At 36.8% G+C, this 14992-nt stretch overlaps 1 protein-coding gene across 2 annotated transcripts; it reads right to left on the bottom strand.

Annotated features, from left to right (window-relative positions):
• Positions 1 to 1275: 1275 nt before the first annotated feature.
• Positions 1276 to 4677, bottom strand: LOC136228780 (uncharacterized). Of its 2 annotated transcripts, XR_010688841.1 has the most exons (3): positions 2804 to 4677; positions 2547 to 2660; positions 1276 to 1669 (listed from the first exon to the last, which is right to left on the bottom strand). XR_010688841.1 is itself a non-coding variant. In XM_066017258.1 (2 exons), exon 1 carries the CDS (start codon positions 4564 to 4566, stop codon positions 2836 to 2838), a length of 1731 nt encoding a protein of 576 aa, XP_065873330.1. In that variant the 5' UTR covers positions 4567 to 4676; the 3' UTR covers positions 1276 to 1669; positions 2804 to 2835. The 2 variants fall into 2 exon arrangements, 1 of the variants encoding a protein (XP_065873330.1); XM_066017258.1 differs by lacking the exon at positions 2547 to 2660 and having other exon boundaries at positions 2804 to 4676.
• Between the last annotated feature and the right edge of the window lie 10315 nt (positions 4678 to 14992).

The raw sequence follows: 14992 nt of genomic DNA, 5'->3' as shown, positions 1-14992 counted from the left end.
TTCAACTTTCTTCATCTTATTCTTGGTTCTTGTTTGTTTAAATATGTTATTATATTTTTAATATTTATAAATGCGTTCCTATATTTTTAATATTTACATGTTTCCTCACGTTTCCGTTTCTTATATTTTTTAGAAATTACATTTTTCGGTATTCACTTCGGTGCAACATAGCTTTTTATCAATCTTCTAGGCTGAACTCCTAACCGTATGAAATGGGCTTTTTCTACAAAAGCTTAGATTTTCTGCATAATTGGTGAGCTGTTACTTTCTTTAATTGGATTATGAGAAGTCCCATGATGACAATAAACAAATTCAAAGACTCGAGAGGGATGAGGTTGTGTTTTTGTTATATATGTATATATGGTTTAGGGTAAAAGTTAAATGGGATGGTTGAAATGGCAGTTGGAATAGCAGCGGTGCAATTAAGAGAGGAAGGATGAAGGGAAGAAGCAGAAGAAAAGTAGAAAAAATGGAAGCTTTACAGAGGTAATCTTAGCTTTAAAGGGAAGGGAAGGGAAGGGAAGGAATACATGGGAAATAGGACAGAGAAAAAGTCACATGCTTTTCCTTTAATAAGCATCTGATCTGATGCAGAAAATGTTAGTAAAATAAAAACACAATGAATCATTAATGAGCAAAACAACAAACACCACCATGTGAACAATAAATGCCACCACTTCATATTTTAACCATCCACATGACATTGTTAGCTAGCTACTACCCATTTGTTACCTCTTCCTTCCCTCCATCAAAGTGTTTGGCTGTTGATAGATATTTCAGAACAAATCATTTTAACTTTTACCAATTACCAAACATAGTTGAACCAAACAGAATCTAATTCTTGCTATCTAGTAATTTTTAATTACCGTACTTTACATCTAATGGACCACTCAAGCCTCACCCTAGCTTCTTTTGATCATTGTTTTGTTTGTTTCAAGTGTTTAAAAGAGCATAATTATTATCAAGTATATCTGTTAGGAGCAGGACCCATCCACACATCACCAAATCTGATGAAAATGCCAACTCAGACACTGCATACTTCATGAGTAGAAGTGTAAATCCCCCATTATTAGTTAGTACCTACTTGGAAGGAGAAAACAAAAAGCAAAACACCAGATTCTAGCTGTTAATAGCTTCTTGCTCACTACTGACTGGCTATGGGTATAAATTATTATTGTAACCTTTATTCATACCAACTACAACTAGGTCCATATCAATCAATGTTTACCATAATTAAGACTCCATTTTTAGCACCATTGTTGGTCACTCTAAACATGCACGCCAAAACAAAATCCATTACAAACTCCATAGGAAATCAACATACAAATTACAGATTAGGAAAAAAAAAAAAACACCTCTTTGGCATTTACATTATCAAATAAAACTTGACAATGATCAAAATCTCCCTTGCCAGTGAATCAATTAATAGGATTGAAATATGAGAAACAAAAGCTATTTCAGGACACTCCCTAAAAATCGCATCCATGCTTTTGCTATAAGATATATATTAGATTATATAACATGTATTTTAGAATTAAATTTATGAATATTATAAAATAAAAAGTAACAAAGTTGAGGAGTATACTAGGTGTATGTTGGTTTTGTTTGTTGCTTGTACACAAAAGGTAGTTTCCTCATCCTTGGACAGTTAGAAAATCCAAACAGACTCCTGCATTATAAAAATAATAAGTTAAAGACCAAAGAAAACAGCAGTGATTATAGATAATGTGTTGACCAGTCACGGTCTACAGTATACAGCCCATTCACCAAGTCACGACTTCATACAACAAGAATCAAAAGTATGAAAAGTCAGAGCAGACGGTGGGTGGATGAATCACTTACTAAAATTTAAGGCCAAAAAAAAAAAAGAAAAAAGCTAATTTTTTAACCCCTCAACTTTGATTTGTCCTTAAAATAAGTTTTGTACTTGTAACTTTTAAATAATTTAGTCTTTAACTGACAAATCTGTCAAACAATATTTTTTTCATTTTTAATTGACTCCACAAAAACTAATAAGATTAGATTTAACAAGAATGATAGTCCATAAATGGGAGATATTTGACAAATTTATTAGCTAAGGCTATAGAGTATCCAAAAATTACAAATACATCAACTAAATAAAACAAAATCAAAGTACAGAGGCTTACTAAGAAAATTTAGCTTTCTTTTGCCTAAATTTTTACTTCACAGTTCACACTACATCTATTTATTGATGAACGGGCAAAAGTCATACTTTGACTTGTCTAATTTTAATAAGCTCGTGTATTTTAATTTGGACTTAGTTATAGCTTATATGCTTATAAAATTCAACAATTTAGTCCTTAAGTAATAAGCATGTTAGGCATATCTCCAGCTCTATCAACTATAGTCTTCAGAGAAAATCATCAACATGTAATTCTCTTAGTTTTTGTTAATCTAATCAAGTTAATTAACATAAAATGGGAGAGACATATATGATAAATTTCTTAATCATGAGCTAGATATTCTAAAATTACATTTCCAGAAACTAAATGTGTTTAAGTTTGATGTAATATTTACTTGCTAACCTAAATGCTGGTGGAGAGTTGTTTGGTGGTGCTTTTGCAATTCACATTTACTGTGGGCATGTGACCTAGCTGGGGAACTACCTCGTATCGGTATCCCCTCCCTTTCCCTGGGTCCTACCAATTTAAAAGCCGATACTTAAGCCCAAATCCCTCCATTTAAGCCACTTGGCAACTTATTATTGGTGGTTACAAACTAACTAGTAGTATAATCATATTTGTATTCTCATCCTTTCAAGAAAGCCGTGAAATCACTGTACCTTTTGTTGGCGGGGTTAGTTGCCTTTTCTGGTTATTCCCTCCAAGTCCTGGAGAATATTTTTTTCAGCTTATTACCGGCAAGTCTCTGCAACGCCTTCTTAGCTCCGGCGACATCCATCTCCGCTAGGTTTTGCAAATGCTGGTAAGCTCCTGCAGCCAAAAGCCTCTTCCTGCATTCTCCACTTCCTCCACTCACTAAAGCCGCCACTACCATCACCGGAAATTTCTTTACCACCAGCTCATGCTTTGGCTCCAACATTTGTACTAATTTCATCACGCTTTTCTCATCTCTCACCAATTCTTTTCTATTTGATCGGACTGTCAACAATGAAACCAAAGCAACTGTGGCGGCCTCTTGTAGACCTGCTGGCTTGGGCAACTCCATTAGCTTCACCAAAGGACCTAGGCAGCCGGAAATTGCTCGTTTGTTGCCGTCGCTTATTGTTAGACTGGCGACCAATGATACTGAAATTTGTTGCAGGATTAAGCTGCCTTGCTTTATAAAATCGGCCAGGCGGATGAGGAATAAGGTTGATGATGACAGAATCCGAGCTACGGAATCTAAGACGGATAGAGAACTAATTGCACGTAAAACGTGTTCTATTGTATTTGAATTAGGCAAACTTTGTATCAAATCCATTAATCTCTGTACTCCCCTTTCTTGAATTATCAGTGTACGAAAATACTCACCGGAGGAAGCCAGTATTGCCACACAGTGTGCTGCCTTTTCATGAGCAGAGCTGGTAGTGGTACTTGAAACAAGTAAATGAACTAGAACTGGTACAGCGCCTTCCTCTGCTAAAGCCATCTTGATATCCTCCACCGCCGCAACATTCCTAATAGCACCAACCGCATGTGTCCGTGTCGCTTCCGATCCGGATCGACAAGCTTCAATCAACACTGCAACTCCTCCGTATGCGGAAATCGCCCACCCGTTTTCTGGATCAGCAGTGATTGCCTCAACGGCAATTGCTGCTTTCTCTTTCAAAGGCATAGATCCTGTGTCCAGGATTCTCAACAAAGGCCCCAATCCTCCTTCTTCGAATACAATCTTTCTCGCTTCATCGCTTGCTGAAGCCAATATGGAAACGGCCATCACTGCTTGCTCTTGAATTAAACGCTGATGGTTCGAATCAAGCAAATTGATCAAATAACCAACATTCGCCTCTTTAGAAACTAAACTAGCAGATTTCTCGTCGTCGTTCAGAATCTGAATAAGAGAATCTAACGCTTTCTTTTTAAACTCGACACCGCCGATTTGCAATCTGGTGAAAAGATCCCGCACAAAAAAGGCTAATTCATCTTTACCTGAACTGGGGCCAGGGTGGGAGAGAACGATAGCATTGGATTGATAGAGGACTCCAGATTTTAGAAGCAAATCGAAGTCATGGAGGTGATTGGAAAGAGCAGAGGAAGCCATATCGAGGTCGCTCTGAAAAAGAAGCTTACCAGCAGGAAAAGAGGAGAGGCCGCATTGCTGAGAGAGAGAATGAAGACGTTGAAGAGTAGAGAGGACCGAAGGGAGGAGAGTGTGAAGGAGAGGGTTTTGAGACCAATGAGGTGAATCAGAGAGTAAAGAAAGTGAAGACTGAAGAGAGGTGAGTTTGGTGCGGATGACTTGCCACCGTCCGATGAAGGATCGGACGGTGAGAGAGGAAATGAGAAGGAGGGAGAGAACACTTGTTATTAGGTCGAGGAATGTTTGTGGTGGTTGATCGGAGGGCGGCGGCGGTAGTGATTTTAGGTGGGTAGAGGGATGCATAGGATTACAACCTGAAAAGCGGAGAAAACATGAAGAGGGAGAAGATTGAAAGAAAGAAGCAGAGAAGAGAGAGAATGAGAATAAGAAAGATTCAGCGCAAAGTAAATTTGTAAGCAAACTGAAGGAATGGTTGCTCCAACTCAGTTGGTCAACATTCATAAACTTTGTCAGGACTCGCGACTTTACGCCACGTCATCTTTTTCAATGGACTTTACTTTATTTATTTTCTTATTTTATTAAAAATCTTTGGTTAATGAGAAATCATGTTGCAAAAAGGATAAAAAGTCGTGTGAGTTTTTGTAAATTTTTCTTTTTTTTTTCTAATAACATATATATATATATATACACACGGTGGTTTTTACCTGGTCAGTGACTGACCAAGCATTAGATCTAGGAGTTATAAATCTAAACCTTACGATGATTTTAATCTCCACCATATGATTTTAATAAGCCTAGATCTAATGGTGATTGACCAAATTCACTTGATCAGTCATTGACCATGTGAAAATTACCGTATATATATATATACTGCTCTTGGCAATATAGAAATATAGACACTAAAGGTCCGTTTGTTTTACCTACTGTTTGATGTTGGAAAAAATTGTTTTTCCAAAAAGTAGAGATTCTCCACTTTTATAAAATACTACTTTTCGGGTATAAAAGGCAAACATGAGATCACTAATCAAACACCCAATGTTACTTTTCAGATGTAAAAGGAAAACAGAAGGTCACTAACCAAACACCTAAAACTCTCCCTAAGTGTTGCAATTTCCTTTGGAACAGGAAACGAAAGATTAGTTCGAAATAATATTCGATAAGGTATGTGGGCTAGATCCAATTGGACAGAGACTAAGGTCCAACAGCCAAAACATTTGCTAAAGAGAAGGTCTGGCTCACATCACAATCTCTATATAAGGACACACGACACAAAGAATAGAGATACAACTTTTCTGCTCTAATTCTCGACTCCCTCTCTTTAATTATGTTCTCTTTCATCTACTTATCTACTTTGATGTTAGAGTGTTCCCGGTGATTATTCCTAACACAGAAGGAGTAAGATACAACAAAACAACTGCAAAGATCCCACATCTCCATTAATATTTATTTTTCAAAAAGAGAATAGGTTTAAGTATTAAAAATCTAGGTATTTGGAATAAAGCAACTATTTCTTAGCATGTCTGGATTTTGCTTGTGAATAAAGAGTTTTTATGGGCGATTTGGGTTGGGTAGATTAAACTGAGAATGCTAAGTTTTTGGATATTTTGTGTCCATTTGATTCAAGTTGGAGCTGGAAATGGATTTATAGGATAAAAAATAAGATTAAGCCTTTATTGGGTTTTAAGTTGGGGAATTGAAAATTGTTTGTTGGACGGGAGTCAAGCGGTGCCAAAATTGGCGGGAGCCAATGCCATGGTCAAAGAGAGTCCTAGGAGAAGCCTTATTCCTTTGAGGCATGTAAGTAGTTGTCGTAGTAATAAGGTTTCTTGTGGCGAACTATTCGGATATGGAGGTGACCCGCCTCTAGAATATTTCTACAACCTATGCGGTTCTTGGAAAGAGACATTTGCGATATATGTAGCTCTATAATGAGGATGGGAACGGGCCGCGTTACCATGATCCTTTGCATTTGAGGAGTATTTTTTTCATGAGTATTATTTTAATGGGCTAATTGGAACCACTTCACCTGATCTACGACATCATATGACCCAAATGGGGAGGCTTGCTTGTATCATCAGCAAACCGGTCATAACACATATAAGTGTCGTGACTGGAAAAATTGTATCAGATGATGATTTATTAGTGTGTTATGCTTAATCTCGAAATTTATTTGTTTTGTTTTCTTTTGAACTTATGCCTTGCGCATGTGTCATCTATGTTTGTACTGTTCTTTTTTGCATAACGAAAGTTTGGTGTGAGCGAAAAGAGCGATTTTCAATGGTGGATAAAAATATGGATATATAAATAAGAGTATTATACTCATTTTGGCGTGTTGTTTTGGAAAATCTTACTTTTAATAAGATGCTCAAAACATGGACTCCTTCCTATTTAGTTAATTTAAACCTTTTTATGAAAGTCGTCACTCAGTTGACCGAAAAATTGCCAACTGAAGTTCACTTTTAAAACAAAGATTCCAGATTTGTGTATACAACTTATTAGGTTTGGCATCTTGTCTTTTAAAATGTAACTCTAGTTCTATTATTCATTTTAGTTCTTTATTAGTGGGGATGGTTACGATATATGCTTCAAGCGTAAATAAATATAAAAAGTAAATTACTACAAAATTCGAATGGAAAATGAGGTACAAGTTTCATAGTGGGGATATAAGAAACAAATGGGTTACTCCATAAACGAGAATGCATGAAATAATGGATATTGGCTCGGATACATATAAATGTTTCAACACCTTTGAAATCGGGTTTGACGCATTATAAACCCTTTGCATCTATTCGATTTCAATCGTTCTTTTCTCCGTGAGAAAGGTGTTAAAACACAATTTCCACATTGATTTTGAATATGACAAAAATATTAAATTAAATTAATATGTCCATAATTAATAACACATTAAATAAAATGTTGATTTATTTATACTAATGTGTTTGTTAAGTGTTTGATAATATAAGCATTAGTTCAAAGATATTGAGAATGGGTCTTAAGACTCAAATCCAAGCCCACTTCACAAAGGCTTGTGAAACAAAGTTTGAGCCCAACATTTAGAAGGATCCAAAAGCCCTCCAGCTATCTCAAAGATAAGATTATTTCCGAAAGACAAGAATCAAGCCACGTTGGACAAGATCAATAATGCTGGACAAGACAGAGTTGACTTCTGCACAACTGACATTGCCCATACCAGATAAGGAAAGTTACAGAACCACAGACGGCTTGTCTCTCGGTCAACCTGAGAACTTTGCCTGATTTGGCTAGACCAAGAAGTCTGCCTCCGACCAACTCTGGAGAACAGCGCAACAGACAAAGACAACGGTAAAGGATAGAAGATCATTGGTTGTTGGCACTGGCCTTTGAGTATTAAAAACGACAGTCGAACGTTTTCCCTCTCAACGGTTATTTTGAATTTCAAATTCAACCTAGTCTCAAGAGTTAACTATAAAAAGGCCTCTCATTTGCAACATTGGAATTTGATCTTCAACGCACAAAAACTCTGAGTGACTATTCCTTGAAGTTCCAAGCAAAGCAAAGCAAGAACTGTTTACACACACCTTCATATCTTTCTGTGCAATGTTTTCTTTAAGGTCATTCAAAGTGTTCTTAGATTAGAATAAAATTATCAATTCTTTAAAATAGTTCAGAAGCTCTGTTTGTTCGGTATTTAGCAAACAGAGTTAGATAGTTCAGAGTGTAGGATTATAGAGGAAGGTACTCTGTGATTGCTCAACAACTATTGTAAGGATTTGTGCTCTACCACAAAGAGCTCAGTAGTGGATTAAAGCTCGGAAGACAAATTCCGAGAACTGGATGTAGGCAGAAGGCTGAACCAGGATAAATCTGCTGAGTATCATTTTCTAACTCTTACTCCTTATAATTGTTTGCTGTTAATTCGGATCCATTAACTAATCATAGTTATATCTTAAACGTGCAAAGTTCGGAAGACTCCTAAGCATTATCTTCTGAACCAAGGACAGAAGCAGTCTTAGTTGGTAATCAACTAAAGTTGCGTCTGAACTTTAATATTTGCACTCTGAGCTGTGTTGTTGTGCTGTGAGAAACATTTTACACTTGCCAAAAAAAAATAATCTGTAATAGTTCCATTACTGGAACTAATTCTCACACAACTAAAGGGGCCAACAAAAGGGGTACTCACATCATCATCGTCACTAGCTAAAGGAATAATCAGATACACTGATCTTGAGAATAACCTTAGAGGTTTATCATCAATGTGTGGCTCTACAGAAAGCGGCACACGATTCGGATATACATATTGTTGGGGTTTAATGTCCTATAGACAATTGTTCTATGATATAAACCTAATGTAAATGAATTTTTCTTTATGTCATTTGTTTTAATAAGATATGGTTTCATAACTGTATAAAGGCAACCTCTTTTAAAGAACTAAATAAGTCTAATAAAAGAAAATCTCTAAGTTTATTTAAAGTGATTATAAAGTGTTCATACAAGCATGAAGTGAGACGAAACATTATAATAAACTAATAAACTTAAAACCACCTCAAGTCAAGTGATATGTTTTGAATAGGGATTGACATAACACTGTTGAGACTTGCATGCAACAATGTTTTCTGTCGAGAAAGAGAGCTGATCTCACAAGCTTCAGATATGCAGATATCTGGACAGTTACATGGATCCAATGAAAGGGGTTCATTAGGATTGGGGACCCGACTTGAGATAACAGGATGGGTAGATTTATCCTTGTCACATGTTCATCTCATTGGTATTGATAGGTATAAGTAATCCTAAGACTCAAATGAATGTTAATTAGTGATTCTGGATTATGGAATGTGATGCTTTGATCCTGTTGTAACACGATCCATAACAGGGATGACTCTGGGGTGTGTACGGCAGACATTGGGTATCACAGGAAGTAATTGCAGGATAGTTAACATTGGATTGAGCATTTGTCACTCTTGATAAATGGGAGATACGTCCAAGGATCGCTTGTGGAAGACTTAACTCTAAATCCTTGCAAGGTGATAGCTTAAGACTTGAAATGCAGATTTCACTTAACCTATCTAATTGGAGTTAACTCGACATGTACAAGTAAAACGAACGTATCGCTATATATGACTTGACATTATCCATAGTCATAAGATTCTGTTCAAAACGAACGTCTCACTATATATGACTTGACATATATCACTTAACATTATCGAATTATATTGTAACTAATACGGAAAGGTCAACGACGGAATCAACCTGTCTTCTTATAGCTCTGGGGGAATGTTTCGGATCTGCCAATCACAGTTCGCGTACTCATTCTGTTATACAAAGATTGAATATAATTTTGAGAAATTAATTTAATAGTTGTATATGGCTAGAAGCAATAAGAACCTAATGGGTCACACATAAGACTTGGAACCCAAAAGAGAAACAGATTTTAATTAATTGACGGAAGCCCAACTGAGTCCACTAAGGCCCAGTAACAAAGGGAGCGATTTTATGTGCTATGTCACATAAAGGAATTAATTTAATTTAAACAATTATAATTAGATTATGATTGTGGATTAAATTAATCATAGGATAAATAAGTTAGGAGGTTTATTCAGACTAAATTGCTTATAATTAGTATCCTATTAATAAGTTATTATTATCTTTATATTTAGATATAATTATAGATAATAACAATAAGAGTTTTATTCCGAATTAAATTCTTATTCAGTAACCTAATTCTATCTGACCAGGGTTTAGATGGAAGAGGCTATATAAACCCCCCTTAGTGGTAAATTTCGGCCACCCTTGCAATCCCGGAGAGAGAGAATTTTCGACCCCCTACCGTAGTGGATCGACTTTCACCACTTGCTTCTGAATCAATTGATTTAATCTCTTTCCTTTTACTCCTTGATATTGTGTTGATTAATTAGAGGCAATCTACTTTGATTGCTATTATATGGTTGGGTTCTAACTTCGTTTGAATTGTGTTTTGTTTTGTGCTCGTGAACTCGGAGTAAGAGTTGAGGGCACTTCGCTTGCAACAGTAGATAGTTCATCAAAAGGTATTTCCTTCTATCCCTCTTTATATGAAATAACGATTAACGGATCTTGGTTAAAGGAAATAGGTTAAAATTTTTATATTTTCGCTGCCAAACGTTTGCCTATTTCCCTTCACATATCTATCCATTTAAGACCGTTTTAACACCAAAATTTTCCCAGAAATTGTGAATACCATTTTTGTTAGCCTTAAGGGCCTCAAATATTTACTTTGCCCATGGCTCGCTTGTCTAGGAATCTTTGTATCTTGGACTCTAACAAGTCTTTGACTTCTTGTAGTGTGCATTGTGATAGTCTTGACTGAAGCGGGGGGCATCGAGGCCAGTGGTTGCCTCTATAAAGCTCCCTGGCTATTAAGGAACTCCCATATTTTGTCGTTTTCCTCTTGCAAGGCCTGATGTTGCTCAATTATTTTTATTTATGCTGCATTTTGTACAACCAAAGTTATCTAGAAACTCTGGATTATACTGAATAGTTGCACGGAGGTGCTAGCCGCCTCCTTGTTAGGCTCGACCTCCGTGAGCAAAGGGGTCAAGTTCAGCGACATTCTTATGGGGCTCAACGGTGTTGAAACGCATTTCCACACTGATTTTGATTTGACAAAATTATTCAAATTAGAAGTAAATCCCTAAGATAAAAATTCTAACACATTAAGTTTAAATGCTTTGATTTATTTGTTACTAATGTGTTTGTTGAGTGTTGTTTGGAGTATTTTATTTACAAGTGTAAAAGACATTAAGTTAAAGCCCAAAGCCCATTAAGCAAGGTTAAGGCCCAAGCAAAGTCAAAACGGATCAAAGCTTGTGAATCAACTCAGCCCAGCAAGAAGAAGGATCCAGAAGACTGGCTATCTCCTTCACAACGAAGCTACTGAGTTCAACAGACAAAGCAGAAGTTGACTTAGAAAAGTTGGAGATAAAGGCTACCTAAATAAGGAAAGTTTCAGTTACATCAGAAGAGTTATCATCCCGCTGTCCAGGAATCTTTGCCTTAAATGGAGAGACAATCTGACGCGTACAGACCAAAAGCTACTGAAGCACTAATCAACATAGAAAAGACTATGTTCTTATTGGCCGAAGACACTGAGCACTGAGGGTGAAAGGGACAGTAGAGCCGTTTTCCTCCAACGGTTATTTTGAAGTTCGAAATGACCGAAGGCTCAAAGTGTCACTATAAATAGGCCTTTCATTTGCTTCAATCGATGCAGTTCTTCAACAAGTCGAAATGCTAACCAAATTCTTCCTTGAAGTTCCGTGCAAAAGCAAAGCAAAGCAATCTTACACCAATTCTTATTCTTGTGTAAAAGATTAGTTTTTAGATCATTCAAAGTGTTCTTTGTATTAGAACAAAAACCTTTATCAATTCTAAAATTGTTAGGAGACTCTGAGTTGCTCGGTTTTAGCACTCAGAGGTAGATAGTGTTGAGTATAGGATATAGAGGAAGGTACTCTGTATACTCGCTGACTATTTGATAAGCCCAAAATATACCTAAAATATCATTAATAATTACATCAGTTTTATATTAAAATCGTGCTAATTATATTTATTTAGAGTACTTTTACGTCTATATATGTTTCTTTGATGCAAGATACTTAATTATTTGGTTAAATCCAAATAGGAGCTAAAATGGAGCAAAAAAGAGAGAAAATCACAGTTACGAGCTAAAAGCACCTGGAAATTCAGAAGACCGATACAAGGAGACGGGAAGTAGTCGAGAACGGGAACAAACACCCGTGTCGTGACCGAGATTCCCAAAATCTCGATCGCAACACGCTAACTTCAGGCACGAAAATACACTTTTGTTCAAGCATATCTCTCAGCCCCAGGTCGCGACACGCTAACTTCAGGCACGAAAATATTCAATAATTTATACTGAACCGCCATTTCCCGTAATAGGCAAGTTTCTATGGGTAATTTAATTACCGGGATAGTTTTGGGTGCTCGGGGTGAATTAGCGGATTATCAAAACCTACCTAATCATGTTGGATTGCCTCTTTTGGACATTGCGGCTCTTTAAAGAGCCAATTTAGTGCTTAAACAAGGTCCCCATGTATTTATACCTTATGAAGAGCGTATTAAGCGTCTCATTGCTAGTTCGGGTGGTGGAGCTTCGAGTTCCCAAGGTTTCGGTACCGAAGAGGGTGATGATGAAGATGAAGAGGAGGAGGAGGAGGAGGAGGAGCATGTTGATGCACAAGCACAAGAGTAAGCACAAGAAGAAGAAGAACCTAATGTTGAAGAGCAAGTCGGATGGCAACGTGTTTTGACACAAGTGAATAAGCATAATGTTGGTCCCATGTGATTAGTTCCAAGGGGGGGTTAGGAACTAATGAAACTTTTTCGATTTTAATTAAGCTGACTTAATATATTTTCTTAAGTTAGTTAACTCAGCTTTGGTCAGCACGGCCGATTATAGTGTAAGACAGCTTTAGTCAGATGTTGACTAAAACTATTTTACGTATGAGTTGGGAATTGACACTATTGTGGTCAGCTTCCAACTCAGCACTCTTACTTACTCAGTGTTAGTTTAAACAATTTATATGCTGAGTAAATACGACAAGCAACACATACAGATATATATATATATATATATATTGAGAGAGTTAAAGATTACTCAGTACGACTTATCCTGGTTCAGCCTCTCTGCCCGCGTCCAGTCCCCAGAGTCCTTCCGGGCTTTTTAAATCCAATACTGAGCTCTTTAAAGGTAGAGCACAAACCATTTACAAGGCAGTTGAATATGCAAGAGTACCTTCCTCTATTCGTCTACTCAACTCCTACTAAGTGCTATAACCAAACACCTAGATTTCTCTACCACTAAGCACTCAACACCGAGTACTCAGCACAATACTCTCAATTTTACAATTGATACAAATTGTTCTTTTCGAATGAAGAACACTTTAGATGATTACAGAAAATCAATCTAGCTTTTACACAAGAATAGAAATTTGGTGTAAGATCTCTTTTGGCTTTTGTGTGCTTTGTATGTATACTCTTTTTGTTCTTGTTGTAATCGGCTTCTGATCTAAGAATGATCATGTCCTTTTATAGTTGAGGTCTTGAAGCAGAAATGATTTGAACTTTGGATTTGTCCGTTGATCCAAACGGCTCCTTTTTGAGACAAGTTCTGGTCAGCTTCAGTTTTGCAGGCCAATCCTGTCGTCTGAATTTCCAGTCGTCAGATTTGTCTTCTTCTTGCAGATTTCGTCTTCTTGTGCCAGTTTGTCTTTTAGCACAAGAACAGTTGACCCATGCATCTCGAAATTGGCTTTTGCGTCATTCCAAGGTTTCTATTATTGGTGCAGACAGTTGTCGGAGCTTGTCTTTTAGCAAACGGATCATTCATGTTGTCCTGAAGATCACTCAGCTTGATCTTGGTAGCCGTTGTTTGTGATTGTTTGCTAATGCATATACTGAGTTCTCTTTTACTCAGCTTCCATGGTCAGCTTCGTTCTGCAAGACGTAGTTCTCGGAAGACTTTTCTACTTTTGATACTGAGTTTTCGTTCCACTCAGCTTCTTGATCTTTAAGCTTCTATTCTGAAGATGACTTATCTTCACTTACGTAGAGTTCCACTCTACTCAGCTTCTGCTGTGAACTTATGCTGACTTCGTCCTGTCTTACTTTTTATTCCTTTTTGTATATATATTTATACTCAACATTGAACAAACATATTAGTACAATTAAATCAAAGCACTTAAATTTAATTATCCCTTAATCATGGATTAACTTAAATAATTTTGTCAAATCAAAATCATATGGAAAGGTGTTTCAACAAACTCTCCCATTTTGATGTTGGCAAAATATTTAATTGATGGAACTCAGCATTGAGATTCCCCATGATTGAAATTCTTTTTAAGCTTCTGAAATCACTCCCCCGTAAGGGTTGCATCTGTTGACTTGACTTAACTCTAAACCTTCTAAGATTTAATTGAGTAAAGTTAAGGCATGCTTATGCCGACTTAGTTCAGTTCTAGACCTTCCAAGATCTAATTCGGATGAGCCTAGGTCAGCTTTCAGAAGGGGTCAATATGTGAAGTATATTTTGACTCAGTTTTGATATATGGTTTAGTTTGATATCAGAGTTATGTGAAACCTTTTTCAGAGCAATTGTATCAAGTCTAATGTGTACTGAGTATATTCCTTTTTCTTTTGTTTGTTTGTTCAATTAAGACAGATCAGCACAATACGTAAGTAAGCATCACATAAGATCAATCAATTTGAAATAATAGATGCATAATTTCATAGATAGTCAGCAAGACAAAATACACAAAACAGATACAAGTCAAGAATGAATGCTAGCAAACTATTTCTTCCTATTAACTTGGACATGGGCAGTATTGATTTTGCCTTTTCCCTTTTGCTACTGACTACCAGACGCTTCTCCTGCGTGCTGAGTTCTATCAGCTTGTTCTTTCTCCCCCGTTTTGCCACCATCGGGCGGAGGAGGAACGAAAGTGTCATTGAGAGCAGCACGAGTTAATCTAACTGAATAAGCCTTAAGCCTTTTCGTGCTTTCTCTTAGACCATCAAAAACTGGTATACCATCGTCCAAGGTATCACAGGGAATTCGGATAGAGGCACTGAACATACTGAGTATATATTCCTGGGATTTCCCAATCCATGTGATTGTGTCAGTCAGCTGGGCATAAGCTTGATGGTACATCTTGAGCAGAGCCGAGTTATAGAACTGACGTTGAGCATTCGTGTGGCGCACATGTCTGAATATGGCTTGGGAATAGTTCAGGAT

Source organism: Euphorbia lathyris, chromosome 5, assembly GCF_963576675.1.
Source record: "Euphorbia lathyris chromosome 5, ddEupLath1.1, whole genome shotgun sequence".
Taxonomy (NCBI): Eukaryota; Viridiplantae; Streptophyta; class Magnoliopsida; order Malpighiales; family Euphorbiaceae; genus Euphorbia; species Euphorbia lathyris.
This window is presented reverse-complemented; position numbering and strand designations above follow the sequence as displayed.